At 38.0% G+C, this 14,608-nt stretch overlaps 1 protein-coding gene across 2 annotated transcripts; it reads right to left on the bottom strand.

Annotated features, from left to right (window-relative positions):
• Positions 1-1,345: 1,345 nt before the first annotated feature.
• LOC108340398 (cell division cycle 5-like protein) lies at positions 1,346-14,161 on the bottom strand. 2 transcript variants are annotated; one of them, XM_017577758.2, is made up of 8 exons: positions 13,875-14,161; positions 7,551-7,677; positions 7,253-7,331; positions 6,858-7,009; positions 5,986-6,173; positions 3,946-5,661; positions 2,816-3,097; positions 1,346-2,404 (listed from the first exon to the last, which is right to left on the bottom strand). In XM_017577758.2, the coding sequence occupies exons 5-8, from the start codon at positions 6,160-6,162 to the stop codon at positions 1,679-1,681; spliced, it is 2,901 nt and encodes a 966-aa protein (XP_017433247.1). In that variant the 5' UTR covers positions 6,163-6,173; positions 6,858-7,009; positions 7,253-7,331; positions 7,551-7,677; positions 13,875-14,161; the 3' UTR covers positions 1,346-1,678. The 2 variants fall into 2 exon arrangements, with proteins under 2 accessions (XP_017433247.1, XP_017433248.1); XM_017577759.2 differs by lacking the exons at positions 7,551-7,677; positions 13,875-14,161 and having other exon boundaries at positions 5,986-6,230; positions 7,253-7,410.
• Between the last annotated feature and the right edge of the window lie 447 nt (positions 14,162-14,608).

The following is a 14,608-nucleotide window of genomic DNA, read 5'->3' as shown; positions in this document are numbered from 1 at the left end:
ATATGTTGATGTATGAATTAAATTATATAAGTTTACCCTTTCGTTTTCCTTGTGTTGTCTATTGTCTATGTACGTTCGTCCTGTCTTTGCAATGATCATCCGTGTTGATGTGAGCAGAAGGTGAGGCCACCTTGGAGGTTGTGATTAAAGAAGAGAACCTGATCAAAGTGGAAGTTAAATCCGAGCCTTAGGACGCTCGTTCCTTTATCGCTAGATGTTAGTTTTATGTTCTGACGTTCGGCTAGTTAATTTTGTAAAGTCGATCGTCCTAGTTTCTTGTAGTTCTGACCTTCGATACGGCTGTAATTGCGTTTAACTCTGTACTTTAAGCCGTTCGGCTTTTGAACCCTGTTATTAGTGTAAAGACTGCATTGTTCTACTGTTAAATGTAATTAATTCTGATTTATGGTAATTACTGTATTTTGAGATGTTACAAGAATCATCTCTAATAGAATTCAAGAATGAAGAAAAAAATCTTATTGTTAAAAAAAAGTACAAAAAAGATTAAAAAAAAACTACAATGACATTTGAAATGATTTTGTTAACGTCTTTTATATAAATATCATGCAAAGGACCCAATTAAATCAATTTAACATAAAATAGAACTTAATTTAAAAAAAACTAACTAAATAAAAACAACAAATACACGGACTATATTATTATGTAAGCCTATGTCCATATTTTTATCACATATGTTGTGTTTAATGTGATAATCATCTTAAGAATCATATATAAAATAAATTAGCTTTGTTTTAATTTTGCAATTTTCTAATCTTTTAAAATTGAAAATTTACTACTTTTAACCTCTAGACTATAATATTATAGGGTTAGAAAGGAGAACCAAGAGGAGGGAGGTGAGAATATTGATTTTTTGCATATAAGAAACTAGATTAGAAGGTGTGGAAAGGAATATATGTTACATGCTTGGAAGAAATAGTGGTGTTTGGTTGCACATCATTGTAGAAATAATGGCTACATGGAAAAGTTGCAAACACTATGGTAACTGTAAATCTATACTACTCATGTTATATTCAAAGAAAAAAACAATCTGGGAGGAATTGTACTATCAAGAAGACGTTGTATCAATGGAAAATGGTGTTTGGTAAAGGATATCAATGTTGTTAGTAAAAAGGGGAGGAAATACAGGGAAAGGAAAGGGCTAGTGGAACTGATAAATTTACCTTTGATAGGCAGAAAGGAAAAGAGCATGTAGGATCTATAGGTTCCTAATATCATTTTAGTGCTTATACCATATACATTTCAATTCACATTTTAAACATTATATATGATTATTATTGCCTACAGATACCCATGAATATGAATAATTTAACAGTACACAGCTTCCAATAGTAACTAGCTCTAAGGTCTAATTCATTGAAATAAAATCCTTTAACATTCTTATAAAAGTGCCGACATCCACTAAAAAGGGGACGACTATTGAAAGAACAAAAAAAAAGGGAGAGCAAATATCTCAATGCTCATAGCTTAATGTCAGAATCATAACATGTTCCAAACTTCAACTAGGAATGGATATCTTCATATGCCTTCAAAAAAAAGTAGCAAGACTCACTCTCCATGCAATCTATTCAGTTAAACATCCACTGAAATCTGAACTGAGAAACTACCCGTCCTAATATCTCTCCCTTTAAACTTTCAGAACAGCTACAAAGTGTCCAGCCTAATTTGTCTCCTCCGTAACAGCATTGGTTTCTTCCATGCTGCTCTCCCCTGTGGTTACAGCATTCGCAACTACATCTTGATTGGGGCTATTTATTTCCATTGAAGCACCCATTTCTGACACGTTCTCCTCATTGTCAGTATAACCACCAGTAGGGCTACTACCTTCCACTTCTTCAACAACATTCTCATCAGCTGGTGAAGCATTTGCTAATTTACCATCACTGTCATGTATTGTATGCATGTTATCAGAATCCACATTCATGTCATGGCTGGGGCTAGAAGTCGACTTGTCTTGCATAATCTCAACTTGCTGGTCAGAAGTTCCATCATGTGATGACTCGACTGTTATTGCTTGAGCATTTCCATCCTCTGCTGAGTGAGGTACAATACTCCCGGTATCCTGCACATCAGTTTCATTGACTTTGGTCTCAGCATGAGCATTGTTTGCTTCAATTTCTTTTTGCTGCTCTGCCTTTAATCTGGATTGGTTCATGATATTTTGCATCTTCTCCAGCTCTTCAATTAGACTCCCGTACCTGTTTTGCAAAGTTTTTTCAAGTTCCTTTTGCTTCTGTACTTCACTCCACAAATTGTTTATCCTGTGGGATGCTGCTAACTGCTCCTGATTTTGCAAAGCTTTAAAGCATTCTAACTCGGTTGCAGCTATATCCATCTGCTTGAAAGTGGCCTCAATTTGCTGCCAGATACTTTTCTTTGCTCTCATCTGAAAATGCAATAGCCAAATTAAAATATATACAAGATTGAATATGCAAACACTCAGGTAACGTGTATCTAAAATTACATATAAAAAAACATTTATTTTGTCCAATAGCAAAAACCAAAGCACAGAATCCTGCTTTCTTCGTGTTCTCTCTCAATTCCCACCATTGTGAAACGTAGGAGTATTCCACTAACGAGTTGATTTCCCACTATCGTTATGAAACACTTTTCAGTTTGGCTTATTTATGGGCAAAACACAAATGAGAAATTTAAAAACTAACTTTCCAGAGGTAATAAAACCAATAAGATTCTAAAAAATTAGTGATACAATTAATACAAGCTTTGAAAGCAAAACACGAGACTGCATATTTTAATGTAGCAGCTCAGCAAGAAACAGAAATGTAGCATCACATACCTCGTAGCCTTGTGTGATAACAGTCACCTTCTTCTCAAGCCGTACCATCTTCTCCTTATCATCATCCAATTTCTTTCTCACATTCTCAAATTCATTTTGCAAAGCAGCTAGTTTTTCCATGTTCCCAGCAACACTGGAGAGACCATATGCATTACGGGTAGGAAAGTACATAAGATCATTGAGGCAGGTTTGATGTGCTTCAATAAATTCTTCAAGGGGCTCATTTTCATGTCCCATTGCGGCACAAAGATATTGGACTTCTTCCTTTATCAACTTATCAGCCTACCATAAATAAACAGAAAGACAAATAAATACTTTCTCCAATGATATCATAATCATAATTATATAGGAGCAGAAAAATTCACAGCTCATTAGACATAGCCAATGCTTTATCAAAATAAAACACAATATGCATTACATAATAAATTAATTGCAGTGCCAATTGAGGTAAAATGCAAGGGCAGAACTTGGACAATTACATATGACTCAATGAATCTGATCTGACAATATCTGAAAAGATGAACAAAAATTCAGATAAAAACGCACTAAATCCAACTTAATTAAAGGAAGGATTGTAACAAAAATGTGAACATTTAAGATCCAATTCTCAAGCTCTTTTCTTATACAATGACATTAAAGAATAAAAAAAGAATACATTTACACAGTTTTGTGAATATGATATATACAACAATCGTGTGGAATTGTTTGTTTCAAAATATTCACTGGGATTTCATAGTATTATGTTTTCAATTACTATACCTTCCTCTAAATAATTATCAACTCAGTAATAACTATCATAATAAGAAGAATTAAGACATATGAATTGATCAAAATGGAAAATTAGAAAAGTGATGGAACATTGACAGATCTAAATTATTTCTATTTCATTAGTCAGTGTAATATTTTGGGAGGTTTATGATGGAAGGGGAAACATAATTAAAAAATTGAGTAATAAAAATATAAAGTCATTATAGTGACTGAATCTTAATAAAAAAAGAGGTAATTTTCAACACAGAAGTCAAATCTTGTGCGTAATAAAGAGTGTAAGTTGAGCAAGTTACTTCCTATCAACAGAAGAAAATGAGATGTCATCAAAAAGGGAAAGGAAAAAGAAACAAGTCAGGACATACATCTTTCATTTCATCTTCCTCAAAATCTTCTATCACAGGGACCGCAGACAAATCTGCAGATCGCTTGACTCCTTTCTTTTTCTCCTTATTCACTTTATCATCAAGCGGATACTTAGCATTGTCATGCTCCAGTAAAGTTAGAAGCTCCTTTCTAATCATCTCATCAGCCTGCTCAATAGAGGTTGGTGGAACAAAGGAACTCTTGTCCCCATCAGATCTAATTAAGGAATTTCTTATAAGCTCCAATGAAGCAGCAGGGGGCCTAGGAAGTTCCCGTTGAAGGACCTTTGATCGTTTTCTAAGTACTGCCTGCTGTCTTGCCTCTTCTTCTGCTTTTTCTCTAGCTATCCTGTCAGACATATCCTCTTCAATCTTCTCCTCAGGCTCTTCGGTATCTTCTGTGACTGGTTCCATCACTATTTGGTACTCATTCTTGGGCTGAGGAAGGCTTCCTAAACCAGAACGCAGACTTCTTCTCATATCAGCCTGTCTCTGCAGCACACGTTTAGTGCTTTCATGCATATTCATGTCCTCATTAATACGTAGTTCATCCCTCAAAGGAGTCCCCTTTGGTGTCGTGCTAAAAGAAAAACCATCTCTTGTTGGTGTCATACCAATTCTTGGAGTGAGGCCTGCACCTCCAGGAGTTGCAGATGGGGTCAGCATTGGATTTGGAGTCTGAATGTCTTTTTTCTTAGGAGTGACACCAGAAAAATCTGAAGGATGCAACTCCGGATTCTCTCCTCCCAACAATGGTGTTTGAGACTCCCTCAACCTGGCAAGATTTTCCGCTTCCATCATAATAGCATCTCCTTTACCAGATGGTGTTCTCTGAGGGGTTCGCAAAGGAGTCACTCCTTGACCGGGTGTCTGTGCATAATTAGCCAGAAGAGCATGTGTAGCACCACTACCTTCAGTAAGTTCCTGACTCCCTGCAAGGTCACTAGCATAACCCAACTTAGCAATTTCATCCAATTCTTGATCAGATATCTGGGGTGGTGGAAGCATCAATTTTGACCTCTTTCTTACTGTTTCTGGATCATTCAATTTGTTGGCATGCAATATGGCAGATGGGGCATCTTGCCTTTGTGCAATTTTATTTTTAGCAATGTCTTGCTTTCTTAATTGTGCCTCAATATCAACCCTCCTTTTCCCCTCAAGTTCTTCAATTGTAGTAGGGAACTTGGGCTGTTCCACTGGTCTATCTTCATCTGCAACATTGAAAAATCCTGGAGGAGGCCTTTTCTCAAATGGAATTTCCGCATTGTAGTCTATTCCTTTCCTTTTTCTCTTTCGCTGCCGGATATCAATTCCAGCCGCCTTCAATTCCCTCTTCTTTTGTAGGGAAGCAAGCCTCCTTGCTTCCTCAAGCTGTTTCTCCCTAGCTTTCCTTTTTGCTTTCTTTCCCTTTGTGTTGGCTAATCGGGCTCGTGCTTCAGAAAGCATCTCCTTTTCATCCTCATCCATATCAACAGGATCAGGCCGTGCAGGTTTTGACTCGGGGTTTGGATCAATCTCCCCAGGACGCAATTTTCGAGGATCATCACCAGGCTCATAGTTCTCATCTTTTATACAGGCTGCATCAAGGAGCTTCTCATACCGCTCAAGACACTGAGAAGGTGTACGACCTACAATTGGAGCAATTGTTCTCCACTGAGTGGGCATGAGCTTAGCAAGATGAAGTAACTTCTCATCCTCTTCTCTAGTCCACTCAGTCTACACACAAAGCATCAAATTGCAAAAATCACTCCTTATTAGCGAAAAGCCGGATAGTAAAAACTAAAAAGTGGAAGACAAAAGCTGTAGATGGAAAAAATCAATTAAAAATAGCTTGTAACTAACATAATGGAAAATTAGAAGGATGTAGGTTTCACATCATATAAGAAAGCTTAAAAGTGTGAGAGTAATACCACTAAGCAAAATATTACAACCACTACCCATTTTTTACAGAGTAACAAAAAAGGATAAACTTCAATTAAACTTCTCCTAATCTTTGGATATAATATACAAAAAGAAGTAGGAAATTGAGATGAGAGGTACCTTCTTTATGGAGGGATCAAGCCACTCGTACCAGCGAGCTTTGCATTGCTTGGCAGATTTGCGAACAAGGAGCGAAGAGATTCGAGCCCACTGATTCTTACCATATTTCATAACAGCCGCTTTCAGGATTTCATCTTCGGTGTTTTTCCAAACACCGCCCTTTATCATAATCCTCATCTTTGCTTCAACTACAGGCAATATAATCTGAGTATAATATGTCCTTGACAGGTTATGCAATCTAGAATCTGTAACATTCATAAAGGCAACACATAATCCTTTTAGTGTACAACTGTTTTTTCTATTTACAATCACACACTATAATTTTTTTCATTACTTTTCCATTTTCTATTCAGCACTGTCTCTCTTCCAATATATGCTATCATGATGGATGATAGCCATGCACACTGAACAAAGTTTTTATTCATCATGAGTCGGAGAACAAAAACACTTAGAGATGCTCAAACAAGTCGCATTAATGGTAGCTAGTAGCAGAACTTATTAAAAGCATATATTATAGCTCATACATGGATCAAATTCTTCCAACGGACAAAAGGAAAAAAGTACATTCAATTATTGGTGCTTTGCTTTTATCCTAATCTATGTTTGACTATGTCTTGAAGCTTCCCTTTATTATATACCCCGCAACATAACTTCAAATACAAAAAATGTAAAAATTAAGTTACAATATAAATTGGCAAGTTAGAGGCGAAAGAAATGATATTTCTAAACCCATATACATAGCTGGACCCATATACTCCCTTTCGTTGTGGACTGTTGCAGTGGAATGAACCTTAGTAACCATCAACTAGGGCATAAGCTAATTTGAAGATTTTTGCTAATGAAATCGAAGATTAATCGAAGAAAAGACGAACCTGTGTTGCAAACGCCGCCGTGGGTGTGTTTGCCACTGAGGAGAGTCGCCGGAGTCGCCTCCGAGGAGTGTCACCGGAGAAGCCGCTGAGGGAGGGAAGAAGCGTTCTTCTCTGTATCGCGTGGGTTCTGTCTCTGTTTGTGTTGGGACTGGCTGAAGAACGAATGAAGGAATGAAGGGCAAAAAGTTAAGAAAGTGAAAAGAATACAGTATTGCCTCCCATGGCAGCACAGTGTTAACAAGAAATAAATCGAAATTGCAACTTGAAACGAAAATGAAATGACAAAATGAAACCCTAGATCCATGAAATCAATGAAATCAGATAACGAAATAAACACCTAAAGACAAAATAACGTATCAAAAACTAAACCTAGACTGCAGAGATGAGGAACGAACCTGGTATGAACCACTTGGTTAGACAGCGTAATAGAGAGAGAGCGAGGGGGAAGTGAGAGCGAGCTAGTGTGAGAGCGAGCTAGTATGAGAGCGTGAGCGAGGGTTGTCACCAGAGAAAGAAGAGATTTTCAAATTCTTTATTTTCTTAACAAATTTCAAATTCTAATATTTTAATTATTTAAATTACCTTTTTAAAATTCTGTAGTTTTTTTATCCTCTTACAAATTTTAGATACACAAATAAATGTCTGAATAAAATAACCTGTTTGAGTAAATATTTTTGGGACCGAGAGACTAACCTCATGACGTGTTTGAACAGCTAGCCTTCCTCCAATCGCTTGCTTTTCTTTAGCCTGAACTGCTCAGTCACCTTCAATCTCCCACTGTTTCGGTAAATATTTTCGTTGTGCACCTGATTAATCTCCTCTGGGAAATTGTAAAGCATATCAGCTTACTCAATACAACATTCTTTTAGATAGAAACATTCCAATTTCCAAGAGATTAGGTTCATTATAATGCTCTTAGCCCTTATTATGCAGAAAACCAACTCACTCTCATGAACTATTACATTCTCAGCTTTAACAAGTTATCAGAGTTCAAGCATTCCACTACCAGTTCATATTATTTAGTTTAACTTGATCACATGCATATTCTTTGAAGTAACCATTCGTAACATACCAAACTCAGTAATTCAACAAATTCCGATTTGCACGATAATTGAAGGTAACTCACTACAATTTCATATATTAATCTCACAGAATAACATATCTTTAATTTCTTTAATTTTTTTATTTTTTTATCCCTCCTCTGAGTTTAGGTCTTGATTCCAAACAAATACCAACATGCACAACAATTATCATACCATACCTTTACTTTCCAGCTCAATTACTTCTTACAATCTAATATCCCACCGAAAAGAATACCTTATTCTACTCACTTTTATCAAAACATAATTATCACATTTAATGTCAGCAAACCCACACGCTCCAGACCAGAAATCCCAACCATACTATATCAAATTACATACAAAGAAAATCAACGTTCATCAAATATTAAGCATACTAGAATTCATTCACTGTTCTTAAATATTCAAAACAGAATTTAAACCATATTCCTATTTTCCTTTATCAGATTTTAACAAGTGTTAAAAACGTACCCAAACTTATATTTGTTGTTTTAGCTCCAAACACAAACCCCAAATATTCATAATTTCTCGGCCAAGATAAAAAACATCATCAAACATCTAGATTTCTTTTAAACTCCTTTATACACCTAGTTATATCACCAGTTTTCATTCCAAAACTAATTCACACCATGACATATTAAATAAGTTAGACTTACTTAAGATTGAAACTGTAAAATAATTCTAGAGGGCTTGATTGATCCCTCTCACAATCTTCTATTTATAAGAATAAATTGATACACAAATACATGATAAATAGGATAACCCTAGACACAATATAATCATGATAAATAGGGTAATCCTAGACATAATATAATCATGATAAATAGGGTAACCCTTGACACACTATAATGATGATAAAATAGGATAAATATCCTAACACTCCCCCTCAAGCTGGAGCATACAAATTGTATGTACCAAGCTTGGAACAAATAAACTCAATCCGAGGACCCCTTAATGACTTGGTCAATACATCTGCGAGTTGATCGTTTGACCCAATAAACTCAGTACATATTTCTTTGGTCAACAACTTTTCACGAACAAAATGACAATCAATTTCTATATGTTTAGTCCTCTCGTGAAACACTGGATTTGATGCAATGTGGAGAGCAGCTTGATTGTCGCAATACATCTTCATAGTATGGATGTCACAAAATTTAACCTCTTGAAGGAATTGTTTCACCCATATAAGTTCACATGTTAGTGATGCCATTGCCCTATACTCGGCTTCCGCGGTTGATCGAGCTACTACATTCTGTTTCTTACTTTTCCATGAAATAATGTTTCCTCCCAGAAAAACACAATATCCTGTTGTAGACCGTCTATCAATAGGTGAACCTGCCCAATCTGCATCACAATACCCAGAGACATGAATGCTTCCTTTATCTTCATATAACAATCCTTGCCCGGGAGCCTTCTTTACATACCTTAGAATGCGAATGAGAGCATTCCAATGGTCAATACATGGAGCCTTCATGAACTGACTAACCACTCCAACTGCAAAGGATAGATCTGGCCTTGTAATAGTGAGATAAATCAGTTTGCCAACCAGCCTCCTATACCTCTCTGGATCGGAGAATAATTCACCTTCTTCTGTCCTTAATTTCTGGTTTGGGTCCATGGGACTGTCTACCGGTCTACAATCAATCATGCCTGTTTCTTGTAATATATCAAGAGCATACTTCCTTTGGGAGATTACAACTCCATCTTTTGATTGCGCTACTTCAATGCCTAAGAAATATTTGAGACTTCCAAGATCCTTGGTTTGAAAATGTCTACACAAGTACTCTTTTAGTTGAGATATTCCAACAGCATCATTTCCTGTAATGACAATATCATCAACATATACTATTAAGTAAACACATTTCCCGAGAGAAGAATGACAATAAAAAACTGAATGGTCTGCTTCACTGCGTTTTAGCCCAAATTTTTGAACAATGGAGCTAAACTTTCCAAACCAAGCACGTGGGGATTGCTTGAGGCCATATAGAGATCGATGCAATTTGCATACCATACCAGACTCCCCCTGAGCAACAAACCCTGGAGGTTGCTCCATATAAACTTCTTCCTCAAGATCACCATGTAGGAAGGCATTCTTGATATCCAATTGATGAAGTGGCCAGTGACGAATGGCTGCCATGGCAAAGAAGAGACGAATAGTAGTCATCTTGGCTACAGGAGAGAAAGTGTCACAATAATCAAGACCATAAACCTGAGTGTAACCTTTTGCAACAAGCCGAGCTTTGAGCCGATCAATTTCACCATCAGGGCCAACTTTAACTGCATACACCCATCGACAACCAACCACCTTTTTTCCTGGGGGAAGGGGCACCAGCTCCCAAGTATTACTGTGGTCAAGAGCCTGCATTTCTGCAATCATAGCTTGTCGCCATCCAGGATGATCAAGTGCTTCTTTCACATTCTTGGGTATAACAACAGAGGACACTGAGGATAAAAGAGAAAAATAGGAGGGCGACAATCGATGATAGCTTAGAAAATTATAAATGGGATGAGGGTTCCGAGTGGAACGAGTACCTTTTCTGAGGGCAATAGGCCATGCTGAATCATTTGCACCAGGAGGCGTGGGAGGAGGTGACGAGGGAGAAGAATCTGAAGTAGGAGATTCACCATTGTCTTGGGGAGGTGGACTATCCATTGGGGCCCTGTGTGGGATGATCTTAGTATGTGGAGAAACAGGTGTAGAAGGATTGTGATCATGACTGGGAATGACAGAGACAGTGGAGCTATTTGACTCAACCATTCGAATAGGAAGGACCTGCTGGAGGATAGAAACATCCTGAACAGATGGAGAGAAGTAAGGAGTCTGTTCAAAGAATGTGACATTGGCAGACATGTAATACTTCTTAGTTTCAGGAGAGTAACACCGATATCCTTTTTGAAGTCGAGAATAGCCTAAGAAGACACATTTGAGAGCGCGAGCGGAGAGTTTGTCTAGACCTGGAGACATGTCATGAACAAAACATACACAGCCAAACACTCGGGGAGATGTATGAAAGAGAGGATCATTAGGAAACAAAATGGAGAAAGGGACTTTATTATCAAGAGAGGAGGAGGGCATCCTATTAATAAGATAACATGCAGTTAAGATGGCATCCCCCCAGTGATGGACAGGAATATGGGCACCAAGCAAAAGGGTACGAGCAGTTTCAACCAAGTGTCTATTTTTTCGTTCTGCTATACCATTTTGCTGTGGTGTATGAGGACAAGTAGACTGATGTAAGATACCATGGGAACTCAAGATGGCAGAAAAGGAGGATGAAAAATACTCTTTGGCATTATCACTTCTTAATATTTTGATTACTTGACCAAATTGATTCTTGATTTCATTCAAAAAGGATGTAAAGATAGCTAACAATTCAGAACGATTTTTCATAAGATAAACCCAAGTACATCTTGAATATTCATCAATAAAGGTAACAAAATATCTATAACCAAAGGAGGAGATACGACTAGGTCCCCATATATCAGAATGGATGATGGAAAAACTAGAATTACATATTGATTGAGACCTTTTAGGAAAGGAAGACCTAACATGTTTTCTTAATTGACATGACTCACATTCTAAGGTTTGGAGACCACTAAGTTCAGGACACATCTTTTTTAATTTGGACAAATGAGGATGGCCAAGTCGATCATGTAGCACTTTAGGATTAAGAGCAGCAACACAAGACACCCTTGGACGAGATCCAAAATGGTATAATCCGCCAGCTTCATATCCTTCTCCAATCTGTCTCCCCGAACCACGCTCCTGTATAACAAAAGATTTATGATCAAAGGTTATTGAACAATTTAACATTTTAGTCAACTGGCTTAAGGAAATTAAATTAAAAGGACAATTAGGGACAAAAAGGACTGAGTTGAGATTGAGGGAGGGAGACAAAGAAACATGACCGACTCCTTTGGAAGAAGTTTTAGATCCATTTGCAAGGGTTATGAAATGAGGTTTTTCTCGAAAGGAAATAGATGAGAACAAAGAGGTATTACCAGAAATGTGATCAGAAGCACCTGAGTCAATTACCCATGAATTTTGACATTCCATAGATTGAGAAACGCAGGCTGTTGATGTATTGGGAGATTGAGATGGTTGTGCCAAGCTGTTAGACTTTAACCTTAAATACTCTTGATATTCATCCTCAAAAAACATAGAAGTAGAGGTTTCAGTTTTCAAAGTGGAAGTTTCAGTCTTCGAAATATTGGCGGTTTTGGAAGGGAAACCATGTAAGGAGTAGCAATTCTCTTGAGTATGACCCATCCTTTTACAATATGTGCATTGAGTACGTCCCCGACCTCCTCCTCTAGTGCCACGTCCTCCTCTTCCTCGTGTGGCAACCATGACAGATGGTTCCACTAGTTCATGCGCTTCTTGAGTTTGAGATACCGGGACACGCAGAAGGCGAGTGGTCAATGTTTCCATAGAGGGGACCTCATGACTAGTTAGAAGTTGATCTCTGAGATGATCAAAATCGGGATGTAGGGCACGAAGGATCAACACCATGTAGAATTTGTCTAGTTTCTTTTTTATATCCTCTAATGGATCTACTTCCAAAAACATCCTAAGTTCTTCGACAGCAGATTGGGCTTCAGTCATGAAGGACACCATATCATGGTCTGCCATTTTAAGAGATGCAAGTTTATTCGTAGTGTCATAGAGACGTTGAATATCGTTGGCATAAATGCTTTGGGCTTTCTTCCAAAAGGAGTGACAAGTTTTGAAAGCCCTCAAAGATACAAAAAGTTTGGGTTCCACTGATTGCCATAACAGGGCACACAACTGGAAATCTGCTTGTTTCCACTGATCAGCTTTTTCAGTAGGCACATGGCTTCCATCTCGCTCAAGGTGGTCATAATGCCCTTGGCCAAGGAACCACATTTCAACGGCAGCAGACCATGATAGATAATTTTTTCCATTTAGCTTCTCGGAGGTAATTGATGGACTTCCAGAGAAGGAAAGAGTACTGCCAGACGCCATTTCTGAAGAAGACGAATAGTACTAACGAAGAACAAGAAAACCCTAAGGGTTTAGACGAAGGAAACTTTGACAGTGATGGACGACGGTGGCCGGCAATGGCGGGCGGTGGCCGGCGGTGACGGTGGCCGGAGACGGTGGCCGGACGGTGGCCGGCGACGGCCGACGGTGGCCGACGGTTGACAGTGGCCGGCGGCGGGCAGCGGCGGGCGACAAAGAACTGTGGCGCCGGACAAATATATATTACGAGACAGAAACCAGAGCGGGATCGACCCGCTCTGATACCAACTTAAGATTGAAACTGTAAAATAATTCTAGAGGGCTTGATTGATCCCTCTCACAATCTTCTATTTATAAGAATAAATTGATACACAAATACATGATAAATAGGGTAACCCTAGACACAATATAATCATGATAAATAGGGTAATCCTAGACATAATATAATCATGATAAATAGGGTAACCCTTGACACACTATAATGATGATAAAATAGGATAAATATCCTAACAAACTTCTCATCTAACAGTACACATTCATCCAAGCATTAATATAACTACATTTAAATTTCCAGAAATTAATATTAACCCCACGCATATCAAGTTTTATATCATTCAAGCTCAAATAATCATACCCTAATTTCCTTGCCCAAACACACAATCTCATCACATACAAGCAACCAACAAAGCCCGAATAACTAATATATATATATAGGACGCACAAACAGCCTCTAACTCACCCCAACTATTGGAATTTATTTTTCCCCAGCTCCCACCGCATCGTACTCACATCATTGCACCCATAATATTTACAGTCTCATCCAAATTTAATCATAAGTATTCATGAACATATCGTACAACAGCATAATACAAAAACGAGAATCCAAAAACCCCAACATAATCACAGAACAATACTATACAAAATCAAAATCAAAATCAATTTAGCTCTCCATACCTGAAAAATTAATCTTCCGCACTGCACAACTTCTTCTACCGAGCTTAAAATCCCGCGCTCCTCTTCTCGCGACCTCTTTCTCTCACTCAACTCGAACCCTAACACCCACCTTGGATTCCCCTTTTTCCATTACTCACCTTGAAACCGAGCCTTAACCCTAGTTATGTTTCTCTCTGGGCGTTTAATGTCCTCTCTCTCACTCGCCGCTATTTCCCCTCTCGCCCTAGGGTTTCGGATAAGAAAAAGAAAAAGAAAACAAAGGAGGAAGAAGAGAAGAGAATACAGAGTAAAAGGGAAGAAGGAGCCTGGAAGCGTGCTCTCGACCCCCAATCTTCTCTCCCGATTTCTTTGGGCTTCTAGGTTGCGCTTCTCGGTCGAGCAAAAAAATAAGTAATAAAAATAAGGTTTAATGTCTCAACATGTCCCTATTTTTGTAACATCCCAATAAATAGTAATAACCATTAATTAGAACTAATCACATTTACAGAAATTGCAGTGCAGTCTTAAAGTACAACAGCAAATAAAAACCGAACGCAACAACAGCTTGCAGGGTTCAGAATTCTATCTACATAACATCAAGTTCTGGACGAACGGTTTTACAAAACTACACAACCGAACGTCCCAAAAATATAATCTTAAACACTAACTACTACTCAGGAGCGAGCGCTCTACTGCTCAGCTTTGACCTCGACCTCAACCAGATTGGCATCCTCCAAATTTTCTTCTTCCAGCAT

The sequence above is a fragment of the Vigna angularis genome, chromosome 5 (assembly GCF_016808095.1).
Source record: "Vigna angularis cultivar LongXiaoDou No.4 chromosome 5, ASM1680809v1, whole genome shotgun sequence".
Classification (NCBI taxonomy): domain Eukaryota; kingdom Viridiplantae; phylum Streptophyta; class Magnoliopsida; order Fabales; family Fabaceae; genus Vigna; species Vigna angularis.
This window is presented reverse-complemented; position numbering and strand designations above follow the sequence as displayed.